The following is a 15,382-nucleotide window of genomic DNA, read 5'->3' as shown; positions in this document are numbered from 1 at the left end:
GGCCTGTGGACAGGATCCAGTCTTTCCGGGAGCAGTGGTTAAAGAGGCTTCCTTTCTCCAGGGTGCGCCTCAGGCACCTTTGCTGAGTCATTTGCCCTTTAGATTCACCAGTTTGAGTTCTGTGTTCTTTTCTTTAGTCTGTGTGTTTGCTTTTATGCCAACAACATGCTGTTTTTGTATGTCTTGAAATCAGGTACTCCAGCTTTATTTATTTACCTTTTTGGCGTTTGTTTTTTCTTCTGGAGTCTCACTACGTAGTTTATATTGCCCTTGAACTCACTATGTCATCCAGGCGGGCCTCAAACGCACAGTGATCCGCCCGCCTCAGCCTCCCCCGTGCTGGGATCACAGGCTTGCACCACTGCATCTGGCTGCGGTTTTATTCTTTTTGCTTAGAACTGATCTTTTCTGCTTCCATGTGAATTTTAGAATTTTTTTTTAGTTTTGTGAAGAATCTCACTGGCATTTTGATTAGGATTATACTGAACCTGCAGATAAACTTAGGTAGTATGAACATTTCCGTCTCTCTTTTTTCTTTTCCAGACTGGAAATCAAACTCACGACCTTGCACTTTCCTGGCAGGTGCTGTGCCACTGAGTTATACCCTGTGCCAGACATTTAAATAAATCTTTGTTCTTACCCATGAACATGGAAGGCCTTTCCACCTTTTAGTGTCTTCAGTTCTTTCTTTCACTGTTTTATAGCTTTCATTTCCTCTTTTATTGGTTTTATACATTTAATGGGTTTCAAGCTGGCAGGCTTGTTTATACACATATATGCTTTATTTTGTATCCCTTGTAATCCTCCCCCATTTCTCACCTTTGTTTGGAGACAGCCTCTCCCTCTGTAGTTCAGGCTGGCCCTGAGCTCAGAGGGAACACTGGATGGCCTTGAACTTGCAGATCCCCCTGCCTCAGTCTCTAGAATGCTGGGTGACAAGCATCTGACACCACACCTGGAGTCTCAAGGCATCTACTTCGGTCATGTGCCTCGTTAGTAACTCTTATACCCCCTCCCCATCTTTCCTGCCTCTTGTCTAATAATAGTCTCCCTTCTTCTTCCTGGTCGTCCTGTTTAGATTCTGCATAGGTGAGAGGACATGCAGTATTTGTCTGAGTCTGGCTTATGGGACTCAATATGATGGCCTCCAGTGCATCCATTTGCTGCACATGACAGATGATCTGTCTGTGCTCCTTGTGGTGGTCTAACACCCCACTGTGCCCATATGCACCACCATTTCTTTGCCCTGTGATGTGCCGGTGCGCACCGAGGCTGGCTCCATGCCTTGGCTCTGGTGAGTTGAGCCCACTGCACGTGTGCATCCCCTTCCTTGCTCTGGGTGCGCCCTGAGTGGGAAAGCTGGACCCAGTGTCAGCTCTATTTTTTGTTTTTTGAGCAGTGGTCATATCAGTTTCCTTGGCAGCTGTACCAATTTCCATTACCAACTGCAGTAGAAAAGGCTTCTTTTCCCTTGAATCTTCTCCAACGTTTAGTGTTTTCTGGCTTCTCCATGATAGCCATTCTGACAATGGTGAGACAGAATTCAATATAGCTTTGATTCCCATTTCTGTAATGCTAGAGATGTTGTCAGCTTTTTCATGTACTTAGTTGCCATGTGTACTTCTTTTAAAAAGCATACGTTCATACCTGGGGATTTAGCTTAGCGGCATAAGCACCTGCCTGACAAGCATGAGCTCATAAGTTCAATCCCCAGTACCGTGTTTGTTCATTGTTCTGTCCATTTACTGATTGGGATATTTGATTGTGTGTGTGTGTTAAGGTTTTTTAGTTATCTATATATTATAGATACTACTCCTCTGCCAGACAAATAGATGGCAAAGATTTTTCTCTCATTCTGTGGGCTATTTCTTCACTGTGTCTCTTCACTTTTCACTCTGTTGGTTGCTTTCCTGGATGTGCACATCTTTTTAATTGATGTCTTCCCATCTGTGCATTTTTGTTTCCGTGCTTACTGGAGTCCTGTTTAGGAATAGGTTCAATGTACACAAATCAGTACCCGGCATATACCACGTAAACACAACCCAGGATATAAATCACATGATCCCTTCAGTAGATGCAGGGAAAGCTTTTGACAAAACGCATTATCTCTTTAGGATAAAATTGTTGGAGGAACGAGGTTTTGTGTCTATGACTGACAATGTTTCCCCTGCATTTTCTTTATGCAGTTTCAATATTGCAGGCCTTATTCCAGTGACCTTGATCCATCTTTAATTGATTTTTGTACAGGATAAGAGATAGAATCTAGTTTCAGTCTTCTGTAAGTGGATATTGGTTTTCCCAGATCTGTCTGTTAAAGAGGCTGTCCTTTCTCCTTGTATTTTTGGTTCCTATGTCTAAAATCAGGTGGTTGTAGCTATATATAATGGTCTCTGTCCTCTATTTCCCTGACCTACAGGTTGTATCTTCAGTTTATTTCTTCAGTGTTACAAAATTTTCCTTGTACAGGCCTTTTATATCCTTGGTTTGATCAATCTCTAGGTTTACATTTTATTTAAAGTTACTGTGAATGGAATTGTTTTCCTTTCTCGACTCATCCCTTATTGGTGTATAATAAAGCTCTTTATTTTCTGTTGATTTTGTATCTTTGCTACATTGCTGAATTCATTTTCTCTAAAGTCTTTTGGTGGAGTCCTTAGGGTTTTCTAAATGTGAGATCACATTATCTGCAAACAAGGATCATTGACTTCTTTTCTTATTTGTATCCCTTTTATATTTTGTCTTGCCTAGTTGTTCTAATTTTAGAACTATATTGAATAAGAGTGGTGAGCATGGACTTCCTTGCTTTGTACCTGACTTGCAAAGAAATGCTTTAGATTTTTACCCATTCAGAGTAACCTAAACTGTGGGTTCATTAATCACGGCCTTTACAGTTTTGAGGAATGATCCTTTGAAACCTCGTTCCTCCAACAATTTTATCCTAAAGAGATAATGCGTTTTGTCAAAAGCTTTCCCTGCATCTACTGAAGGGATCATGTGATTTATATCCTGGGTTGTGCTTACGTGGTATATGCCGGGTACTGATTTGTGTACATTGAACCATCCTTGCATCCCTGGCATGAAACTGCCTTGATCATGGTGCATGATGTTTTTAATGTGTTGTCAACTTTAGTTTGTATTTTATTAAGGGTTTTTGCATCTATGATCATTGAGGATATTAGTCTATAGTTTTATTTTTTGTTGTTTTATTGACAGGTTTTGATATTGAGGTGATGTTTTCTCCTAGAATGAGTTAGGACGAGTCCCTTCCTTTCTAGTTCATGGAATAGTTTGAGAAGCATGGTGTTAGTTCTTTAAAGATGTAAAATTCAGCTGTGAACTCTGCTCCTGGACTTTCCTTTGTTGGATGAGTTTTTATTAGGCCCTCAATTTCATTGCTTTTGTTCTGCTTAGTTTTGTTTCTTTAATATTCTTGGTTTAGTTTTCAAAAGTCAGCTGTGTCAAGAAAAGTATCCATTTCTAGATTCTCCAATTTAGTAGAATATAGGTTTTCAAAGTCATTTTTTATAATCCTCAAGATTTCAGGGGTGTCCGCTGTAACACCCCTTTTTCATCTCTAATTGTATTGATTTGAATTTTCTCTTTCTAAATTCCTACCCATCTTTTATCTTTTAAAAGAATCTATTCTTTGTTTTATTGGTCTTGTGTATTTTTTTGTCTCTAGTTGGGTAATTTCATCTACAGTCTTTATTAGTTTTTCCCCTCTGGTGGTTTCATTGCAGTTTGTTACTATTTTCCTAAGACCTCAGGAGGCATGCTGAGAGTATTTATTTGAGGTCTCCGAAATTTTTTTTTCAGAAGAGAAATTTAGTCTAATTTATATTCCTCTAGGTACATTGATAACCAAAATATGGCCCCTGAAAGAAGTTAAAAGGTGATTACCTCCTAGTATCTAGCCAGCATGTTACTGCAAAATAAAAGACCCACATCTTTATTTTTCTACATAAAACACATTTTTAAAAAAATGAAAGGTCAGAGAGACAAACATTGAAAAGAAGGCCTGAGGGGAAAGAAGAGTGTCCCCATCCCAGCCCCATTTCTCCACCATGGAGCCCCTGAGGCTCTGGGGCCTTGACAGGAGGCAGCCATCAAGCTCTGAGCTCCTCTCAGCTGGGAAGGTCCTTTGAGGGGCAGCTAGCGAGGATTCCCAAGGCACTGTGGGCTCAGTGGGGGGTCCTAGGCCCTCCTAGGCACTGTGGGCCCTCAAAAGGACCGAGGCTTCCCCTGAGCAAGCACTGGGTTGTGATGCGATTCTGTGCGGAAACTGGGCTGGTGCTGGGTTTCACAAAGGTGTATGTGTGTGCATGTGTGTGTGTACATGTGTCTGTGTTTGCGGGTGGGCGGGTGTATGCCTGTGTGTGAAACAGAACATTGGTGGCAGTGAGAGTAAAGCAGCATAGGACTCTTGGGGTTTCTACCTGACAGCTGGACACGAGGGATCTTCCCGTGATCAGCCTGTCTGCCACCAGGGCCTTGGCTGCTGCCCCTGCAGGACTAGGAGGACTGAGGGAAGACACCCTGTGTCCCCTGAGTCCTTGGCGTGGAGGAAAGGTGACCAGCTGGCTCATGGTGCCTGGGCTGTAGTGTGCCTGCTTGAGTGTTTTGCTTGATCTTTGGAAAAAGGAAAAGCAAGCAGGAAAAGGACCCCAACAAAACACAGGAGACCAGGGTAGTGTGAGGAGAAATCTGTAGAGCTTTTTGGTTAACGGCACCTCTGCCAGCGCTGTCTGTGCTTGCAGGGGTGTGGGGTCCTGAAATCCACCTCAGGATGTGCTGCCCCTGCTCTTACCAGGTGGAGGGCTCCCTGGATTCCATGTCACAGAACCCACACTCGGGGTGTAGATGAGGCCAAAGAATTTGATGACTGACAGCAAGGGGGCAGAGTTGTGCCAGGGAGGGCCGGGGTGGGGGGCGCCGGGGCAGGCATTGGAAACTTTTCCAGTTTGTGATGCATCTCCACTCTCCTGGGCCATGGAAGTGTCCTGGGGATAGGTGTGACAATGCTCAAAGTCATTGACACTGGCGGTGGTGTTCTCAGCCTTCATGGTGCCTGACGGGCTGGCTGCCCAGATCCTGGCCAGGCTCTCACAGCACAGTGCCCAACCTCAGGACAGGCCCTTTCCCCCCCACACCAGCCTCAGGGGTGGCTGCCTGTCACTGTTACAGCCTTGGCCAATAGGTGGGCACCCTCAATGTAGCTTCAAGTGGTGTCCACCTTTCAGGGCCAACACTCTTAGCATCTTGATTGGTGAGCAGGGATACACTCTTCTGTCACACCCAGCTGCTACAATAGTGCCTATATGGGACTGGCCAGGACTTTGCAGTGCTCAGAGCTCTCAGTAGACCTCAGAGACTGCAGGCGGAGGGGTGCTGCTGAACCACGGCCCCAAGGGGGAAGGCATACCCAGATGGACATGGGAACCTCGCATCGGACCCCACTTGGGGTCAGTGTGGGCGTTTGCAGCACTACCCAGCCTCACAGGACCCTGCCCCCCATTTTTTACCAGAGTGGGTGGTCTTCTCACAGAGAAGGGCAGATTAGTCTGGATGTAGGTCAGGGCCTTAACCTCTGCTGGGACAAGGGTGTCCTTCTGCAGGGAATGTTGGGCTGCTGCTGAGCCTGGGTGTGGGGGTGTCATGTGTGTGTATGTGTGTAGGGTCTCACTATGCAGTTCAGGCCAGCTTCGAACTCACTTTGTAGCCCAGGCTGGTCTCGAACTTTCAACGATCCTCCTGCCTTAGCCTCCTGAGTGCTGGGATTACAGGCATAGGCCGCCATGCCTGGCTCTTTTTTTTAAGGGCAGAATATATTGAAAAAGAAATCTGAGAGAGAAACAAAAGAGGTCCCAAAAGGATTACCAAGGACTCTGCCTTTTCTAGGGAGTTTTATAGAGCAAAGCCATGAGGAGTGGAAGGCAGATGTAAGGTCGGGAAAAATGGGAAATTGCCCGGTGGACGTGAGGTAGGACAAAACTACATTCAGCCAATAGGGTTATGAGCATAACTGCTCAGGTAATATTGATTAAATGGGGATCAAACAGGGAGGCAAGTCACATAACAAGCAGGCAAGGAACAGAACCAAGGCTCTTTCTGTAGGGTGTTGGGTCCATGGCTGTTCCTAGCTTTCCCAAGCTGATGGATACCTGTTTAGCATACCAATCCCTGGTGATTACCCGTAGGATGTGGGTGCATTTGTTTCATCACTTGTCTTGAGTCTATCCCTCGGTGGAGGTGCTTGTCACCCCAACAGTTGCAAGGTTCTCTGTCTTCTGCACAGGCTCCTTCAAGGACCCAGTGGTGTCTGACTAACTATAATACTTCTCCCTAACTTAGCTGCCTGTCACATTCCCTCCTCTGAAGCTGCCATGAGGTTGTAACGGGTGACGACCGATCTGGCTTTTTCAGGCTGAAAGTGGTCATAGTTTTTTGATCAGCAACCAGAGATGCTCCATGGAGGGTCTATCTAAAGCCCCTTGATAGACGCCAGGCGTTCTCATCTTGGGTGGGCATACAGTTTTCAGGCTGGAGACCACAAAGCCAAAGAAACAACGAAGTAAGTAAGTATGGGTCAAATAATAGGATCAACAGGATAATTATGAAAACAGTCAACAAAGATTTCCTCCGGGAAGACCTGGTAATAGCTTCCCATAGAGAAAATAAGGCCCAGAGAATTTTAGAGTCTGACAGGTCATTAATCTGTTGTCTAATATCTTGAACAGCTATTGAGATATTAGAAGGATCAGGAATGTACACACAGCATCTAGTTTCTATAATTGTACAAGTGCCCCTGTGCTGCTGTTAGATGTCTAATGCCATCCAATTTTGGAGGGTGGCTTGTTTCGTTAATTTTAGTTTTTTTAGAGACAAGCTGTGGCATCATTTGAGGCCTTCTGTGTATAGTTAGCTAAGGCTTTGATATGTTGCATGGCGTTTTCTAATCCTAGGGAAAGTGTAGAGACAGAGGCCGAGTTATCACACCAGTGGAACACACTTCTGGACCATGATGTCGTAGGTGGGGTAAATTGACAGGTTTGTCAGTACTTTTGACACTGCTGCTTTGTAACCATGCAAATCTTATCTATCCATCTTCCTATCCATCCAGGAGGCAGCCAAGGCCACAGACTGGTCCCACGAGACCCATGAGTGCCACTGGGGCCTCCCCACCTAATTCTAGGGCTATTGAACCAGTCTGATTCAGTCAGGGTTTACTAGAAAACAAGATGTGAAGGTCTGAGGGACTGCAGGTTTCCAGTGAGCTACCAGGACCTCAGCTGCCACAACCTGGCCTGGACTTTGGGGCAGGGCCCCGGAGGGAGAGGGTGTTCACTAGGCCGAGACAGCGCTATCTCTTCCGGATCCCACACAGCGTGTCACAGAGCGAGCCACTGACACCATTTGGTCACATGCACCTGGCTCCACAGGCCCCTGCAGCTCTCGGAGAACTTGCCACAGAACTGGCGGGAGTGGAGACAGCAGTCCAGTGAGGTCCGCAGGGCCAGGCTGTCTGCGTTTTCCTCTGACCCCAGGAATTTTTAGGTTTCCTCCTCGATTTCTTCAGTGACCCTAGATTAGTCAAAAGTGGATCATTTAACCTCAATGTGTTCATATGGTTTTGGTTGGGACTCTTGCTATAGGTTTCTAGTTTCATGCCAGTGTGATCTGAGAAGATGCAAGAAATCATTTACATTTTTTGGTATTGTTGTAAGCCCCCCCCAGAAAAACAAGGCTCCATGAAAAACGGGGCAAGACCCCCGAGATGAAAAACGGGGACATCTTTTTAAAAGAAACGCCTTTATTTTAGCTGGCCCAGCGACACAGTGCAGATGGAATTTGCAAAGCTGTGCAACTGAGTTAGAATTTTGCCTGATTTTTATAATTCATTTATGATTAGCTCATTGATCATTAAGTACACAGTGATGAGAAACAGAAATAAGGTGGGCCTTTGTTCCCCTTTGCTTGAGGTCAGAGGCATTTCACAGTGGGTGGTTAGCCAATTATAACCCTTGGTCTGCCAATTCCAGAAACATTTGTCTCTCATAAAGGGAACAATGGTTGACACAGCATCATTTGTCTCTTACAAGGGGAACAAAAGTTGACACAGCAAACAGGTTACTAAGGTGGGAGGGAACGATGCATACAGAACAGCATGATGATGTGGTCAGTTAATTTATAACAAATTTATAACAATGTGGTCGGTGCTCCAGGTACATGGTTACTAGGGCGATAAGCATAGAGTATAACAGGTGTCTGATAAGGCTCATTTTATGGCCTAACATACAATCAATCTTGGAGAGGATGTTCTGTAGTCATAGGTGGCTATTCTGTTTAATCAATGATGTAGTTTAATTCAGCTTTGCTGATGGGGGCGTCTGGTTGGCCTATGATTGGTGAGAGAAGCTGTGAAATCAGCTTTATGTTTAATTGTGTTTGTTTTATGAAACTGGGCACATGGATACTCATTGCTTGTACATTTAGAAATGTTACATCTTCTTTTTTATGTATTCATTTTTAAAATTGGATTAGCCCAGGTTTACAGTCCATGATATTTACATTCCTGTACGTGCAATCAGGCCATGTACAGAGCATGCCTTGATGACTTTTTCAACCCCTTCCCCTCCCCACCCTTTCTCTCTCTCCATTTGAGACAGATCTATCCCCCTACTTCTGTTATCTTTTCATTTGATCCTTATTTATATTTTGGGTTTCTCATATAAGAGAAATCCTGCAATATTTAAGCACGTGTGTGACTTATGTCGCTTGAAATTATGGTCTCAATGTGCATCTGTTTTCCTACAGATGACTCCCACTTTTCCTCCCTATGGCACAGTGGTAAGTGTAGAAAACGTGTAAATACCACAAGTTCTTTATCCAATCATCTGTGGATGGACACACAGGCCACGTCCAACATTTACCTGTCATGAATTATGCTGCTATAAATGTGGGTACGGACTGGACCACTGGGATGTGATAACTTTAACAGGAAGAGAACTGGCTGGGTCAAACGGAATTCTTAGTTTTATTTTTTGAGGAATCTCTATATTGATTTTGATAATGGTTGTACCAGTGTACACTCCCACTAAGAATGAAGGGGTTTTTTCTCCCATAGCTTCACCAGCATTTATTATTTTCTGTCTTTTAAAAATTTTATTATTTCACAATTTTTTTTTGGTACCAGGGATTGAACTCGTGGCCTCTTGCTTGCCAGACACATGTGCTACTGAGCTGAGGTATATCCTCTATTATATTATTTCTTGATGACCATTCTTTCTAGAGAAAGATGAAATCTCGTGTTGTTTTTATTTGTGTTTCTCTAGTGACCAGTGATGTTGAGCATTTCTTCACTGGTCTTTTTTACTTCTTCTGTAAAGTATCTGTTCGGTTCACTTGCCCATATTTTGATTGAGCCTTTTATTTTGGAGGGTCTATGTTTTTGAGCTCTTCATATTTTCTAGATATTAATCTTCTGTCTGAGCAATAGCTAGCAAAATTTTTCCCCTTCTGTGAGTTGTCTTCTGACTCCATTAATTGTTTGCTTTGCTGTGAAGAAACTTTTAAATTTGATATGATTCCATTTGTCGACTTGTGGTACCAGTTCCTGTGAAACCAGAATTCCATTTAGAAAGTCCTTGCGTATGCCTGTTGGGGACCACAAATTCACAATGGCTAGTTTTATATGCTTCCCTAAAGGATAAACAGAGGCTTGGGATATTTGGAATTGCCCTTTTGAGATTTCCCATCATCCCATTAGGTGTGGGTTGTCCTCTCCCATGTACAAAAGGCTAAAACCACTAAGACCAAGACTACCAACACCAGAGATGCTCCAAAACAAGACCCTTGCCGGGTGTGGTGGCTCATGCCTATAATCCCAGCACTTGGGAGGCTGAGGCAGGAGGATCATTGCGAGTTCGAGACCAGCCTGGGCTGCAAAGTGAGTTCAAGGCCAGCCTGAACTGCATAGTGAGACTCCATCTCAAAAAAGACAAAAAAAAAAAAAAAAAAAAAAGAAAAAGAAAAAAAAGAAAACAAGGCCCTTCTCAGCATAAGACAACCAAGGCCCTCTGAGCCATCCAATAATCCTCTCCTTAATCAATAAATGCCTCAGCCAATAAAAGCTGCATCATGACCTTCTATTGCTCCTGGACAATAGGTCATCGTGGATCCCCACTACATTTCCATTTGTTTTCTCTTTCTCTTTGTTTGTCTCTCTCCTCCCCTCCCCACCCATGTGCTATAACACCCCAAAGGAGACTGGAGGCTTGCTTCAGAGGTCCCCGATGTAGGCCTATGACATGAAGCATTTTACCTATCTTGTTTTCCAGCAGGTTAAGTGTTTCTATTTCAACAGTTGGTCCTCAGCTCTATTTTGATTTTTATGTTAGCACATGGTGAGAGAGATTGTTCCAGATTCAATCTTCTGCATGGGCATAGTCAGTTTTTCCAACACATTGACAGTATTAGACAGGCTATCTGTCTTCCAGTGTGAGTTCTTGGCTTGTTGTCAAACATCAAATAATTTAATGTGCTTGGAGTTGTTTCTGAATCCTCCATTGTGTTCCGTTGATCTTAATGTCTGCTTTTGTACAGTACCATGCTATTTTTAATGACGGTGGCTTTGCAATGTAACTTGAAGTGTGGGATTTTGATGCCTCCTGTTTTGTTGTTGATACCCAGCACTGCTTTTGCTATTCTGGGTTTCTCCTGGTTTCACAAGAATGTTAGATCTTGCTTCTTGATCCATTCTGCCAGTGTGTGTCTTTCGATGAATAGAGGCCAGGAACAGTGGTTATAACTGATACGTATTGGTTTATCTTTGTCATATTATTTTCCTGCTGTTGGCTCCTTTCCCCACCCCTTCTCTGTCGACTCCTTTCCTTGCTTGGTGAATTCATTCTGTTGGGGTTCGTGGTGCTATAATCCTTGTCATGTCTTTCTATAATGCCTTTGAGAACACTTGGGAGCGCTGGTTTGGGGGTCATGAATTTCCTCAGGTATTCTTTGCCATGGAAATATCTTATTTCTCCACCAATTTTGAAAGAGATTTGTGGGGTACATCAATCTCAGTTGGCTGTTGTTTTCTTTTGAGCCTTGAACTACTTCACTCCAGGCTCTCCTTGACTTAAGGGATTCTGTTGGAAAGTCAGCTGTGATTTTGATGGGCTTTGTATTACAGGTGATTTATGTCTTTTTTCTAACAGCTTTTAATATTCTGCTCTCGTGTTGAATTTCTGGAATTTTGATAATTACATGCCTTGGTGCAGATTTTTTTTTTTGGTCTTTTTCCTTTTTATCGGTACCAGGGATTGAACTCACGACTGCCTGCTTGCAAGGCAGGCGCTTATGCTGCTGAGCTAAATCCCCAGATTTTTTTTTTTTTTTTTGGATCATGGCTAATAGAGTTTATATGCCTCACTTATCTGTATGTCCAATTATTCTTCCCTTCCAGGAAAGTGTTCTGCCGTGATGGATGTGAACAGGTTTTTTATGTCATTGTGCTCTCTTCTGCTTTTTCATCGACTCTGATCAATCTTATATTACTGTTCTTTGCATCATCTATCAGTTGTTGGATCAATTTCTCCTGGTCCCTTACTATTTTTAAGGGATCTTTTTTTTCATGATCTCTAACTGCAATCCTGTCTTCTATATCTGATTGCCTGTTCTCATATTGGTTCATTCTGCTGCGTATACTTTCAGTGGAATTTTTAATCTCCTGGATATCTGTTTGAATCTCTTTTATAGATTCCATTTCTTCTCTATGTTTGACATTCATGATTTCCATTGTTTCCTTAGCTTCCTCTATTTTTTAAATCTGCATCTGCTCTATAATCACTAACCATGCCTTTCATCATGGTCACCATCTCTGTAGTTATCTGAGAAATTATTTCTGATTTGATTTTTTTCTACAGCTTTGTTCATTAGTCTTCCCCTGTTACCACTGCACAGAGGCCGGATGGGTGGCTTTCAGGCTGTCCCCCTCACTGCCCCTTGGGTTAGCCTTTGGTGAGCTGGAAGTGTGGGGTTGCATCTTGTTTAAGCATCTTCTCATTTTCTACTCTTTTGAGTTTAATTTCTGGGTTGATGCTGGTAAACTGCCTCTGGCATTCACTAGCATTTAGAACCTTAGGAAATGACCACCCTTTGCTCTCCCCTTGGGCTGCTTCAGTTCTTGGTTCATAGCCTCCCCTCCCTCTTCTCTTCCTCTCGTTGCTGTATTCCAGCATCTGGACACCAAATCTTGGAAGGGCTCTTTCTGTGCTGCTCACCACTCCCCCATCTTCCTGGCTTCACATGAATTTTAGGATTGCTTTCTCCCATTCCACGAAGAATGCTTTTGGTATTTTAGTTGGAACTGTGTTACATCTGTATATGACTTTTGGAAGTACAGCTGTTTTGACTATATTGGTTCTGCCTATTCAGAAACAAGAATACCTTTCCACTTTCTAATGTCTGTTTTTATTTTTTCCTTTTTAAACTTATTTTATTTTGTTTATTGATTGATTGATTTTGAGACAAGGTCTTGCTATGTAATCCAGGCTGACCTTGAACTTGCTACATAGCCTAGGTTGGCCTTGAACTCATATTGCTCCTCCTGCCTCAGCCTCCTGAGTGCTGGGATTGTCGGCATGTGCCCCCATGCCTGGTTCTTTTCTTTTTGGGGGAATATTGCAGTTTCTGTTGTAAAGTTCTTTTACTTCCTTAGTTAGCTTAATTCCTACATGTTTAGTTTTTCTTCATGCTATTGTAAATGGTATTTATTCCTAATTTCTCAGCGGGTTCATTATTAGTGTTCAGGAACACTGCTGATTTTGTGTGTTGTTGTGTTACTGACTGCATTACTGACTGTGGTGATTTAGGCATCTTTTGGTGTAATTTCTAGGTCTTTTATGTACAGGATCGTGTCATTTACCCTATTAACAATTTGGCTTTTTCCTTATAGGTATCTCTTTTTTCTTGCCTAATTGCTCTTGCCAAGTTTTGGCAGACTGTATTGAAAAGGAGTGGTGATAGTTGGCATCCTTGCATTATTCCTTATTTTACAGGGTAAGCTTTCAGTTTCTCCACATTTAATATGATGATACTTGTTGGTTTGGCAGATTGAGATAAGATACTTCTATACCTATTTTCTTCAGAGGTCTTAGGAAGAATGGATGTTGAATTTTGTCAAAGGTACTTCCTGTATTTACTGATAGGATCATGTGATTTTGTCCCGGCTGCTGCTCATGTGATGTATGACATTTATTGATTGGCATATGTGGACCCATCTCTGTTTCCCTGGGATGAAGCCTATGTGAAGATGATGTATGATCTTTTTGAACATTGGTTGTGTTACATTTGCCAGTAACTAGTTGAGGGTTATTGCATCTGTATTTATTAAAGAGAATGGTCTATAGTTCCCTTTTTCTGGTGGGATCCTTGTCTGGTTTTGGAATCATTCTGGTAGCTTCCAGGAATGGCTTTGGGAGTGCAATCTCCTTTGCAATTTTGTTAGAGCTTAAAGAATATTGGTGTTAGATCTTCCTGGAAAGTCTTTGCAGAATTCAGCAGTGACTGAGCTAGGGCCTTTCTCAGTTGGAAGATCTGTTATTACCCCTGCAATGTCATTGCCTGTCATTGGATTCAGGGTCTTTAAATTTTCTTGGTTTAGAACCTAAGAATGCAGGATATTTTTGACATAACATAACTCAGAATAGTAGGTGCTTCTTGGGGGCATAAAGGGTAGTGAGGAGTGGTCCACAGAGCCAGTCCTGTTTACTTTGCCAGCAGCACCTCTGGGTGCCTTTCCTTTGAGAGCAGGGGGTTGGCTGTGGGTATGTTGTAGTCAGGGGTTGTATAGAGAACAATTAGAATCAGGACATGGAGTTTATAATATTATTTTTATAATGATCACCGGGAGTTAACACAAGAAAATGCAGGAAATCTATCCGCAACACCAAAGACATAGATTATTTAGTCAAGGGCCTGAATCCCACAGCAATGTCCCACATGAGTCCAGCTGAAAACCCAGAGCTCATGACAGTGCCTCCCATGAGTCCAGCTGGAGGTCCAGAACCTACAGGATGGACTCATGCCAGTCTCTTTTAGGGATCTGTGCTGGGAAAGCTTTGGGTCAGCGGTGGAAGCCAGAAAGTCCATGCCAGCAGGGTGAAGGAGCTGTGTTGGTGGGATGAGGGTTCTATGAGCCAAGAAACCACACTTACAACAAAGGCCAGGGCTGTCCTGAAAGGCACCACCGCCATCCTCAGTGACACGGAGGCCCCGAGCTCCTCTGGCAACAAGCACAGTCGAGTACCTGCCAGGAAGCCAGAATGACGAGTTCATCCTGGAGACCAAGTGGCATGTGTCTTCCCCTCCAGAGCCAGGAAGCAATGCTTGATGTGAGGACCAAAACTTCTCCAGAACCAGTGGCTCAAACAGCAACTCGAAGGAGAACCCACAATGCATTAATGCATTAACGCCCTAACGCCCTCCTTCTCCTTTTCCACCTCTCTATGCTGGCAAACTTTCCTCAGGTAGAGCATCTACACTCAGTGCCATGCTGATGTAATCCAGCTGGCATTAAGTTGACCACCAGTTCTTAATCTATAACGGTGGGTAACCATCCACGCATGGAGGCTCTTGGCAGTGTGTGGTGCCTGCTTTAGGGAGACCCAGGGTCTGAGTAGAAGCAGTGTCCTGGGTGCCAGTTATTCTAACAAATGAGAGATTAGCCTCAGTCTTAGGAATTATAGTCTGTGGCCTACATTGAACTCCCTGGATTTTTGTTTTCGACTTTGAAAAATTTTAACATCCAACAAACAACTCAGAATTCAGCCTAGAAGAGATTTGCAAATGGTCATTTCCCTTATGTGGCCTTCCATGGGGAAGAAATTTAAATTCACTACCTTAATTTCTATCTCTGAAATACAAAATTCAAATTGTAAAAAATAAATTTTCTTGGATGAGTTTGGATAATTAATACGTATCTAGTAATTATCCATTTCTTCTAAATTCTCCAATTTATTGGCACACAGGTTTGTGAAGTAGTTGTTAATAATCTCTTCAGGTTTTGCCAATGTTCGTTGTAATTTCATCTTTTTCATTTCTCACTGTATTGATTTGAGTCTTCTCTTTTTTGTTAGAGTGGCTAAAGGTTTGTCTACTTTATTTCAAAGAAAAAAGTTTTCGATTCATTGATTCTTTGTATTTTTCTTTTTTGGTCTAAATTTCATTGAGTTCTACTGTGATCCTCATAATTCCCTTCCTGGTACTAGATTTGCGTTTGGCTTGTTCTTTTCTAGGATCCTGAAATGTATTGTTTGGTTATTTATTTGGGCTCATTCTGCTCTTGTGACGCTGGCCCTCACCGCTGTACACTGCCCTCTTGGGA

At 43.0% G+C, this 15,382-nt stretch overlaps 1 protein-coding gene across 2 annotated transcripts in view; it reads right to left on the bottom strand.

Moving 5' to 3' along the window:
• Positions 1 to 6,005: 6,005 nt before the first annotated feature.
• Positions 6,006 to 15,382, bottom strand: part of Spg21 (SPG21 abhydrolase domain containing, maspardin) — a 53,314-nt gene continuing 43,937 nt past the window's right edge. Inside the window, exon 9 of one of the 2 annotated variants that reach the window (XM_004999995.4) lies at positions 6,006 to 6,540. In XM_004999995.4, coding sequence (XP_005000052.1) covers positions 6,478 to 6,540 — 63 coding nt within the window. In that variant the 3' untranslated portion in view covers positions 6,006 to 6,477. Of the gene's footprint in view, positions 6,541 to 13,870; positions 14,306 to 15,382 lie in introns of those variants that run through there. The other variant, XM_063254245.1, reaches the window with a different exon arrangement.

The sequence above is a fragment of the Cavia porcellus genome, unplaced genomic scaffold (assembly GCF_034190915.1).
Source record: "Cavia porcellus strain 051 isolate PalLab524CR breed Dunkin Hartley unplaced genomic scaffold, mCavPor4.1 scaffold_8, whole genome shotgun sequence".
Classification (NCBI taxonomy): Eukaryota; Metazoa; Chordata; class Mammalia; order Rodentia; family Caviidae; genus Cavia; species Cavia porcellus.
This window is presented reverse-complemented; position numbering and strand designations above follow the sequence as displayed.